General features: G+C 46.8%; 2 protein-coding genes across 2 annotated transcripts; both read left to right on the top strand.

The window, feature by feature from the left end:
• On the top strand, positions 1-5,314 carry LOC123871421. The gene is made up of 4 exons (XM_045915219.1): positions 1-204; positions 3,749-3,847; positions 3,969-4,123; positions 4,556-5,314. Exons 2-4 carry the CDS (start codon positions 3,757-3,759, stop codon positions 4,622-4,624), a joined length of 315 nt encoding a protein of 104 aa, XP_045771175.1. The 5' UTR covers positions 1-204; positions 3,749-3,756; the 3' UTR covers positions 4,625-5,314.
• Positions 5,315-9,398: 4,084 nt separating this feature from the next.
• On the top strand, positions 9,399-10,977 carry LOC123870708. The gene is made up of 3 exons (XM_045914081.1): positions 9,399-9,510; positions 9,632-9,786; positions 10,219-10,977. Exons 1-3 carry the CDS (start codon positions 9,420-9,422, stop codon positions 10,285-10,287), a joined length of 315 nt encoding a protein of 104 aa, XP_045770037.1. The 5' UTR covers positions 9,399-9,419; the 3' UTR covers positions 10,288-10,977.
• Positions 10,978-11,762: the final 785 nt, after the last annotated feature.

Consider the following 11,762-nt stretch of genomic DNA (forward strand, 5'->3'; position numbering starts at 1 on the left):
TCGTGTTTTGGCAGTCGGCACTCGGCAGCGATAGACGTGTGTGGTACACCTCTGCGACCGATTTTATTTACGCTGTTTAATTAAGACTTATCGGAGGAATAGTACAAGATTAAAGTAAATCAGTGTAATAATATAATAATCAAACAAATAAGTGAAAGTGCAGTTCTGTCGGAGGAAAGGATTCTTAGCGTTAATTAAAATAATGTAAGTTTTAAATTACTTAATCTTGATTTGTAACATCGTGGTTTTATATTGTTATGCGGGTTGTAATTTATTATTCTAACATTGTTATTGTATTTCTTAGGTTTAATGCTTAATGTTTATTGATTGTTAGTAAATTATAAATTTAATTTGTTATCTCACTTTAAAACCAGAGGTTATAATATTATTTCGCTGCAAGTAGAATTTTTCGATTTTGGTCATAATTATTTTTGATTTAATTATTATTACTATCAGGCACATACCTACCTAAGTGTAATTTTAATTTGGCGAAGAACTGATAAAGATTTTCGGAGATGAGGAAAGCTCGGGAGTCGGGAGTCGGGACGCGCCGCCGGCAGTTACTCGCGTACCGTGATCTCGGCAGCCTAAACAATGTACTTACCTAAATAGTTAGCTCCAGCTCTGTTAGACAATACAAAGACTGGAGACGGAAGGAAAGAATTAAATATCGAGGAAGTGTGGCGTAACTGCGTAAGAAGTGGCTGTGCAGCGAGTGCGTCGTGTTCCGGTGGCGTGTGTCGATACCGGAAGCCGCAATGGCGCTGCGCCATTGTTCTCTGCCGAGCCCGAGCCACACTCCGCGACTCGCCACACTCCATACAGCCGAGTCGCGACCGAAGAATACAGGCATCTGCCGATTTTACCTTGAACCCATAAATAAAATAAAATACTACGATACGCAACGAACTAAGTCGTTGACGAAACGATCGCATAGGCAGGTACAATGGCCATGTAGCAAGGGACAGCCAACTCATTGCAATGTCCACAGCTTGCACTATCTGTCAGGAAGTAGGCCGTATCTGCGGCACTCATCAGACATTTACATCGTCGATTGAAATCTTTGTTGGGCATTAGATAGATATCTTACGGTTAAATACCTACTTAACATTGTCAATAAATATAGGTAGTACTTTCGTAGCTTGTATTCTTTTGGGTACTCACGTATTGTTCTCTTAAATGAAAACGTCTCCAAAAACTGGTAATCCTGTATCTCGTAGAGTTCGAGGCTTTCCCACACACGGCCTGAGCTGTGGCCTGAGACAGCTGTGTGTCGCTTCCCGCCAACCTGTAATCGCGTATAACGACTTTCGCATATTTCCGCTCCGCTCCGACAGACAATGGCGGGAATCTCTCACACGAAGTGGGAAGCGTGACCGTGCAGTACAGTTGTACGTGGCTCGGTTCCGCTCTGTGTGGGTTGCATTCGAAAGGAGGTCTAGCTGTTTGGATGTAGATTGTAGAGAATCGAGAAAGCGAATTGTCGTATTTGTAAAAGATGGAGAAGTCAAAGAGTGCAGATCCACGAGAAGATATAGGATTCTGTGGGCGTCGTCGACATAATTTCGTAAAAGCGGCGAGATATTTTGCGAAAAATTCAAATACCTAGATAACGAAAGAAAGTTTTGAGAGTTTATGGGTTACCTATTTTTATATATGGGAAAGTCATTGATGGATTGGGAAAGTAGGTACATAAGCAAAGAAGCCCTTGTTTTTTAGCTTCTCAACGCGCCACCATGCCAACACGCCACGAGGCGTAGGAGTATCGAAAATGTACACTAACTATAGGTAGGTAGGTAACTGGGAAGTACGCCTACGTCACAACGTGATAAAGTCATGAGTCAGTGCGCACTTTCACTATCAGCGGCGCGGCACCGCTCGTGACGTCACCACGCGCGCCGCCGCGCTGGCGCCGTCAACCACGACGCGAGTCAGCGGGCAGCGTGGAGCGGCCTCTACACTCGCTGATACACGAATCTAAATATTGGAATTTATTGATGCTATTCTCTGATATCTGCATTCTGCTCTCAGATGTGCACTGTGCAGCAAGCGCCACACGCCTCCGATTTCTCAAACAAAAAACTTCTTGTGTTGTCTTGTGTTCTGATCGAATCGGGTACTCGATAGCGTTTCAGATGCAAATTGCAAGTCACAACTGAACTCACAAGTAACATCCTCAGTCCAAGACGAGGTAGACATGAGACGGCGCTGCACGACGACTCCCCGCTGCCGCACAGTCAGTCGCTCCCCTTACAATACCACCACGCCATTCATTGTTAATACCAAATCGATGACCCCAAACACCCATAGATTGTTCTGGTCTCGGGCCCCTCGACCTAATGAATTAATAATATTAATAGTGCCACTGTATCTGTGTGACGGCCTCGCCCTCTACAAGCAAAGGTTGCAAAGCAAAAGCTATATTCTAGATTTTTCCCGTGGTGTGTGAGATCGTCGTGGTAAAGTCGAGTGTGAGGTTGACGCTGTCAAAGCAGTGCTCCCGGTGCAATAGCGGCCGCGCGTCGTCAGCATCAGCTGCGCGAGGGTTCCTGTCGCGGAGACAATGCGCAATAGAACCACGAGCGAACACAAAACCTCCTCCACACGCGACGCCGGAAGTGTCGATTTCGATTATGGAACGTCCATCCGCGCTTCCTCCCACAGATAGCGACGATTGGCCAAAAATGCTTACTTCTACTGTTTCTGTTTCTAGGGACCTGAACTATAAAAATGTTTTGTTATTTATGCTTTACGAAGCTTAAACCTCAAAGAAAATGTACGCAACGTACGCAACTAAGTACCCGTCACTTGCTGCCGACCGGGACTTGACAAAGCCTTTCCTACCCGAGAAGAGTTGTCAAATTGGGAAAACATTTTAACCTAAATTACACCGAACCTAAACACTTTTATGGCCCTTATTGCAACAAATAATCGATGAATTTCCGAATGACAGCGATGCGTTTAATCGACTCCTCAATAGTAGAATGTAATATAGACATAATACATTCTGAAGAGTGCCGGATACTGCTGGAGAATGCCACTAGCAGCTGTAGAGTCACTGCGGACGATTGTGTAAGTAGGCCAACAGCTCTCGTTTGCAGCACAATTCTGGTATCGACCACATCGTGTTACTTAGTCTTCTGTTCCTCTGCAATATCACCCGATCGTCCGAAATTGGTAACTGTAATTTAAATATTCACATCAGCCGGCGGGTGATTGTGTTACGCGCGCATTGCCGCATAGCAGTGGCGTGCCACAATGCGGCGGCCGCTCGTCCTCGCTCCTCCGCCCGCGCCAACAGCGAATGCTCAACAATGTAGTCGAAAATCCGTTACACACAAAAATCGGGAAACGAGAATAAAACATCGAGCGCGGCGCCGCGGAAACCGAACGTTCGAATCCGCCACCATGCCGCCGGAAACCGGATGTGGGTCACGCGTCCGTACTAATGACGGATTAAAATGGCTGCCATTATGTAATTATACGGTAGAATGTTTTCTTTCAGCTCGTTTTTTCTATTGTAACAGGACGCGCTAATGGCGGTGGCCGTCCTTGGCGTCTGGTGTAACGATTACAGAAGTAAGATGATCGCTTCAAGATAACAACTCCGTAAACAACGCTGCTGTTTAGATAAGAACTTATGATTTTTTTTCGGTTTCATTCGGTCTGAGAAAATTCAAAGTATGTACGCTTTCCTGCAACCTGAGAGTGTAGCGGCGATAGTGACGAGGTGTGTCGTTTGTTGCAGCGCGCAGCATGCCGGCGCCCGCGCCGCCGCCGCCGCGCGTGGAGCACCTGTGGAGCGCGCTGCAGGCGCGCGCGTGCGCCGAGGACGACCTGCCGCTAGGTACCCTACACTTGCTATCACGACTTTGGGGCAAATATCACACTCTTTCACCCCCCCCCCCCCCCCCAGCTTTTGCAATAGCTATATGTTGCATAGTTGTAAACGAGCTGGTTGTTGGCAGATCCCCGGCGCTGGTCGCGGCGCGAGGTGGGCGCGTGGGCGGCGCGGCGCGGCGCGCGCGCGGAGCGCTTCCCCATGAACGGCAAGGCGCTGTGCCTCATGAGCGGGGACATGTTCGCGGCGCGCGAGCCCGCCCTCGGCCTCCGGCTGCACCAGGTGCGTCTCTGTCGGGCCTCACAGTGATCGTCGCGCCCTCACCTGGCGAGGGATCTTCCGACGCTGCGGTTTTCGGTGCGAGACTGCCGTTCGAGTTCCTCGGGATCCCGGAGCCTATCGGTTGAGACGACGATTGACCCGAGTCACGTTTTCTGCTGTCAGCTGCTGTCTTTTCATAAAATGCGGAAGCGACACTCGCGATCACGACAGGGGCGGCAGTCAGTTTGTCGCGGAGTCGCGAGCCGCAGCCGACATCGCCGATGATCAGTGCTCGCGTCGGCACAGAGTTGCGAGGCTGCGGAACGTGCTCGGTGTACATCGGAGGCGCGCTGGGGGTTTTTTTAAAAGCGAATCCATCTCATTGTTATATCATAATAATTTTTTCATAGGATTGAGAATATTAAAAACTCACTACAATTTGTGTTATTCCAGGAGTTCCGGCGGCGCCTCGCCAAAGCGCTGGCGCTGCAGGACCTGCTGGAGAAGCTGATGGCCAACTGAGCGCGGCCTAGTGGAGTTAGTTTAGTGCTGCGAACATTATCAGGACTTTCGGTTATAAGTTAGTGCACGAGCAACTCACGGGGCCGGGTCGACGCGGGACTCGGGAGTGCTGCCGCGTGTGAGGTGCACGCCGCCCGCCGCCGCCCGCCGCAGTTCCTCGTCCAGGAACCAGCGCAGCTGCGGAGTGCGAGCCTCCGGCGGAGCGGAGACGGCGGGCGTGCTGTGGGAGTTGTACATCTCACATCTCTCCGACACGTGGACGTGGAAATGTTTGTAAATATGTACTTGTATTTTGTGCTTCGTAGCTATTAGTTATTGTGAGGCATCACTCGATTGTTCCTATTAGATTCCGACACATTCTGTACTTTATGTATACTTAATATTATTTTATTATTAGAGATTATAAGTTAATAGGACATCCCGCGAGCACCCGAGACCTTATAAACGTGCCTACAATATTGTGTAGATGTTTGAGTGACAAACTCAAATAATAGATTTATTCCCTTTTCTACGCTAAGACAGGTTTTGGAGTCAAAATGACGCGCCAAGACCGTAGAGTCGATTCTAACAAGAGTGGCGCAGTAAGTAGACAATCAACACGTTTCTTTGTAGTCCTAAATGCCGAGGGTGATTATGTGTTAGCAGATAGTATGCTCTAGTCAGGTCACGGTGTAAAATATACTATTTTTATTAAAACTGTGTTTTATTTGGCCACAGTGTGGCTAATGCTTTATCTCTTACTGTTTCTGTAATCGATGACTCGCCTGTCATCGCTGTGCTGTGACAGTAAGAAGGCCGCATCGAGTATCAAACAAACATCAAAATTGATTTGATATACAAAACTAACTGATTCTATTCATTTAAGGGTTCCGTACCCGAATAACGCCACCGAAACGGAAGCTGTCCGTTCGTCTGTCTGTCTGTCTGTCTGTTCCGCAGTAGACACAAGTGCCGCGCCGCACGCTCACCGTCGTTTTTAACCGACCTCAAAAAAAGGAGGAGGGTCTCAATTCGTCGGAATCTTTTAAAAAAAATATTTTTAGGGTTCCGTACCTCAAAAGAAAAAACGGAACCCTTATATTATGATCACTTTGTTGTCTCTCTGTCAAGAAACCTATAGGGTACTTCCCGTTAATCTAGAATCTTGAAATTTGGCAGATAAGTAGGTCTTATAGTACAAATACAGGAATAAATCTGAAAAGCGCGAATTGGTGGTTATATCATGTAATATTAAAATCTGTTTCAATTTTCAAAGTAAGATAACTATACCAAGTGGGGTATAATATGAAAGGGCTTTACCTGCACATTCTAAAACAGATTTCTATTTATTTTTATGCATAATAGTTTTTGATCTATCGTGCAAAATATTGAAAAAAATACCCGAGTACGGAACACTCAGTGCGCGAGTCGGACTCGCACTTGGCCGGTTTTTATTTATGTATTTATGTTCCCCGATTACTCAAAGACGCCTAGACCGATTTGGAAATAAGTATATTTATTTTTGGTTTGAAAGAGTATAGTTACTTCGCAAGTGGTCCCATAATAATATTATAAAGGTGAAGATCTGATGAATATCTTCGGAGACGGAGAACAGAACTCCTCAATGGATAGAAGAGCTTATGATCAGTGTAATAGCTTAATACACAGAAAAGTTTATTATAGAACTATAACTGTAATAGCATATATTATAGTACAGTGGGGCCAATAAAAATCGTGGATTAAAAAAATTCAAAAGAAAATTAAAACCGACTTCAAAAACCACAAACACTAAAAAGTGAAAAATAATTTTTGTTTCTACACGTGTAATGTATGTATGAAGTCGGGCGAGCTTCATAATTTAATTTAGTTTGTTAATTTATTTATCTGTACTCTATGATTGAAATTAAAAGTTACTAGAGCTACTTGGTCTGGTACGAAGTGAGTCTAATTATCGATTGCGTTCCGAACAGACGAACAAACAAAGTAACAAACACAGAGACAACCAAGCGAGTAATTATTGCATTTTCATTCAGTTAAAATTTGAAACTTCTAGTTCATCGAGAAGTTAGTTTAAGATGAATTGAATTATTTTTTCAGATGGACAAACAAACAAACAGGCCAAAAAACAGTGAGTTTATAAAAACATGACGAAATAAACAATTTTCAGTAATATTCAATAAATATAGGTAGTACTTTCGTAGCTTGTATTCTTTTGGGTACTCACGTATTGTTCTCTTAAATGAAAACGTCTCCAAAAACTGGTAATCCTGTATCTCGTAGAGTTCGAGGCTTTCCCACACACGGCCTGAGCTGTGGCCTGAGACAGCTGTGTGTCGCTTCCCGCCAACCTGTAATCGCGTATAACGACTTTCGCATATTTCCGCTCCGCTCCGACAGACAATGGCGGGAATCTCTCACACGAAGTGGGAAGCGTGACCGTGCAGTACAGTTGTACGTGGCTCGGTTCCGCTCTGTGTGGGTTGCATTCGAAAGGAGGTCTAGCTGTTTGGATGTAGATTGTAGAGAATCGAGAAAGCGAATTGTCGTATTTGTAAAAGATGGAGAAGTCAAAGAGTGCAGATCCACGAGAAGATATAGGATTCTGTGGGCGTCGTCGACATAATTTCGTAAAAGCGGCGAGATATTTTGCGAAAAATTCAAATACCTAGATAACGAAAGAAAGTTTTGAGAGTTTATGGGTTACCTATTTTTATATATGGGAAAGTCATTGATGGATTGGGAAAGTAGGTACATAAGCAAAGAAGCCCTTGTTTTTTAGCTTCTCAACGCGCCACCATGCCAACACGCCACGAGGCGTAGGAGTATCGAAAATGTACACTAACTATAGGTAGGTAGGTAACTGGGAAGTACGCCTACGTCACAACGTGATAAAGTCATGAGTCAGTGCGCACTTTCACTATCAGCGGCGCGGCACCGCTCGTGACGTCACCACGCGCGCCGCCGCGCTGGCGCCGTCAACCACGACGCGAGTCAGCGGGCAGCGTGGAGCGGCCTCTACACTCGCTGATACACGAATCTAAATATTGGAATTTATTGATGCTATTCTCTGATATCTGCATTCTGCTCTCAGATGTGCACTGTGCAGCAAGCGCCACACGCCTCCGATTTCTCAAACAAAAAACTTCTTGTGTTGTCTTGTGTTCTGATCGAATCGGGTACTCGATAGCGTTTCAGATGCAAATTGCAAGTCACAACTGAACTCACAAGTAACATCCTCAGTCCAAGACGAGGTAGACATGAGACGGCGCTGCACGACGACTCCCCGCTGCCGCACAGTCAGTCGCTCCCCTTACAATACCACCACGCCATTCATTGTTAATACCAAATCGATGACCCCAAACACCCATAGATTGTTCTGGTCTCGGGCCCCTCGACCTAATGAATTAATAATATTAATAGTGCCACTGTATCTGTGTGACGGCCTCGCCCTCTACAAGCAAAGGTTGCAAAGCAAAAGCTATATTCTAGATTTTTCCCGTGGTGTGTGAGATCGTCGTGGTAAAGTCGAGTGTGAGGTTGACGCTGTCAAAGCAGTGCTCCCGGTGCAATAGCGGCCGCGCGTCGTCAGCATCAGCTGCGCGAGGGTTCCTGTCGCGGAGACAATGCGCAATAGAACCACGAGCGAACACAAAACCTCCTCCACACGCGACGCCGGAAGTGTCGATTTCGATTATGGAACGTCCATCCGCGCTTCCTCCCACAGATAGCGACGATTGGCCAAAAATGCTTACTTCTACTGTTTCTGTTTCTAGGGACCTGAACTATAAAAATGTTTTGTTATTTATGCTTTACGAAGCTTAAACCTCAAAGAAAATGTACGCAACGTACGCAACTAAGTACCCGTCACTTGCTGCCGACCGGGACTTGACAAAGCCTTTCCTACCCGAGAAGAGTTGTCAAATTGGGAAAACATTTTAACCTAAATTACACCGAACCTAAACACTTTTATGGCCCTTATTGCAACAAATAATCGATGAATTTCCGAATGACAGCGATGCGTTTAATCGACTCCTCAATAGTAGAATGTAATATAGACATAATACATTCTGAAGAGTGCCGGATACTGCTGGAGAATGCCACTAGCAGCTGTAGAGTCACTGCGGACGATTGTGTAAGTAGGCCAACAGCTCTCGTTTGCAGCACAATTCTGGTATCGACCACATCGTGTTACTTAGTCTTCTGTTCCTCTGCAATATCACCCGATCGTCCGAAATTGGTAACTGTAATTTAAATATTCACATCAGCCGGCGGGTGATTGTGTTACGCGCGCATTGCCGCATAGCAGTGGCGTGCCACAATGCGGCGGCCGCTCGTCCTCGCTCCTCCGCCCGCGCCAACAGCGAATGCTCAACAATGTAGTCGAAAATCCGTTACACACAAAAATCGGGAAACGAGAATAAAACATCGAGCGCGGCGCCGCGGAAACCGAACGTTCGAATCCGCCACCATGCCGCCGGAAACCGGATGTGGGTCACGCGTCCGTACTAATGACGGATTAAAATGGCTGCCATTATGTAATTATACGGTAGAATGTTTTCTTTCAGCTCGTTTTTTCTATTGTAACAGGACGCGCTAATGGCGGTGGCCGTCCTTGGCGTCTGGTGTAACGATTACAGAAGTAAGATGATCGCTTCAAGATAACAACTCCGTAAACAACGCTGCTGTTTAGATAAGAACTTATGATTTTTTTTCGGTTTCATTCGGTCTGAGAAAATTCAAAGTATGTACGCTTTCCTGCAACCTGAGAGTGTAGCGGCGATAGTGACGAGGTGTGTCGTTTGTTGCAGCGCGCAGCATGCCGGCGCCCGCGCCGCCGCCGCCGCGCGTGGAGCACCTGTGGAGCGCGCTGCAGGCGCGCGCGTGCGCCGAGGACGACCTGCCGCTAGGTACCCTACACTTGCTATCACGACTTTGGGGCAAATATCACACTCTTTCACCCCCCCCCCCCCCCCCAGCTTTTGCAATAGCTATATGTTGCATAGTTGTAAACGAGCTGGTTGTTGGCAGATCCCCGGCGCTGGTCGCGGCGCGAGGTGGGCGCGTGGGCGGCGCGGCGCGGCGCGCGCGCGGAGCGCTTCCCCATGAACGGCAAGGCGCTGTGCCTCATGAGCGGGGACATGTTCGCGGCGCGCGAGCCCGCCCTCGGCCTCCGGCTGCACCAGGTGCGTCTCTGTCGGGCCTCACAGTGATCGTCGCGCCCTCACCTGGCGAGGGATCTTCCGACGCTGCGGTTTTCGGTGCGAGACTGCCGTTCGAGTTCCTCGGGATCCCGGAGCCTATCGGTTGAGACGACGATTGACCCGAGTCACGTTTTCTGCTGTCAGCTGCTGTCTTTTCATAAAATGCGGAAGCGACACTCGCGATCACGACAGGGGCGGCAGTCAGTTTGTCGCGGAGTCGCGAGCCGCAGCCGACATCGCCGATGATCAGTGCTCGCGTCGGCACAGAGTTGCGAGGCTGCGGAACGTGCTCGGTGTACATCGGAGGCGCGCTGGGGGTTTTTTTAAAAGCGAATCCATCTCATTGTTATATCATAATAATTTTTTCATAGGATTGAGAATATTAAAAACTCACTACAATTTGTGTTATTCCAGGAGTTCCGGCGGCGCCTCGCCAAAGCGCTGGCGCTGCAGGACCTGCTGGAGAAGCTGATGGCCAACTGAGCGCGGCCTAGTGGAGTTAGTTTAGTGCTGCGAACATTATCAGGACTTTCGGTTATAAGTTAGTGCACGAGCAACTCACGGGGCCGGGTCGACGCGGGACTCGGGAGTGCTGCCGCGTGTGAGGTGCACGCCGCCCGCCGCCGCCCGCCGCAGTTCCTCGTCCAGGAACCAGCGCAGCTGCGGAGTGCGAGCCTCCGGCGGAGCGGAGACGGCGGGCGTGCTGTGGGAGTTGTACATCTCACATCTCTCCGACACGTGGACGTGGAAATGTTTGTAAATATGTACTTGTATTTTGTGCTTCGTAGCTATTAGTTATTGTGAGGCATCACTCGATTGTTCCTATTAGATTCCGACACATTCTGTACTTTATGTATACTTAATATTATTTTATTATTAGAGATTATAAGTTAATAGGACATCCCGCGAGCACCCGAGACCTTATAAACGTGCCTACAATATTGTGTAGATGTTTGAGTGACAAACTCAAATAATAGATTTATTCCCTTTTCTACGCTAAGACAGGTTTTGGAGTCAAAATGACGCGCCAAGACCGTAGAGTCGATTCTAACAAGAGTGGCGCAGTAAGTAGACAATCAACACGTTTCTTTGTAGTCCTAAATGCCGAGGGTGATTATGTGTTAGCAGATAGTATGCTCTAGTCAGGTCACGGTGTAAAATATACTATTTTTATTAAAACTGTGTTTTATTTGGCCACAGTGTGGCTAATGCTTTATCTCTTACTGTTTCTGTAATCGATGACTCGCCTGTCATCGCTGTGCTGTGACAGTAAGAAGGCCGCATCGAGTATCAAACAAACATCAAAATTGATTTGATATACAAAACTAACTGATTCTATTCATTTAAGGGTTCCGTACCCGAATAACGCCACCGAAACGGAAGCTGTCCGTTCGTCTGTCTGTCTGTCTGTCTGTTCCGCAGTAGACACAAGTGCCGCGCCGCACGCTCACCGTCGTTTTTAACCGACCTCAAAAAAAGGAGGAGGGTCTCAATTCGTCGGAATCTTTTAAAAAAAATATTTTTAGGGTTCCGTACCTCAAAAGAAAAAACGGAACCCTTATATTATGATCACTTTGTTGTCTCTCTGTCAAGAAACCTATAGGGTACTTCCCGTTAATCTAGAATCTTGAAATTTGGCAGATAAGTAGGTCTTATAGTACAAATACAGGAATAAATCTGAAAAGCGCGAATTGGTGGTTATATCATGTAATATTAAAATCTGTTTCAATTTTCAAAGTAAGATAACTATACCAAGTGGGGTATAATATGAAAGGGCTTTACCTGCACATTCTAAAACAGATTTCTATTTATTTTTATGCATAATAGTTTTTGATCTATCGTGCAAAATATTGAAAAAAATACCCGAGTACGGAACACTCAGTGCGCGAGTCGGACTCGCACTTGGCCGGTTTTTATTTATGTATTTATGTTCCCCGATTACTCAAAGACGCCTAGAC

The sequence above is a fragment of the Maniola jurtina genome, chromosome 13 (genome assembly GCF_905333055.1).
Source record: "Maniola jurtina chromosome 13, ilManJurt1.1, whole genome shotgun sequence".
NCBI classification, from domain to species: Eukaryota; Metazoa; Arthropoda; class Insecta; order Lepidoptera; family Nymphalidae; genus Maniola; species Maniola jurtina.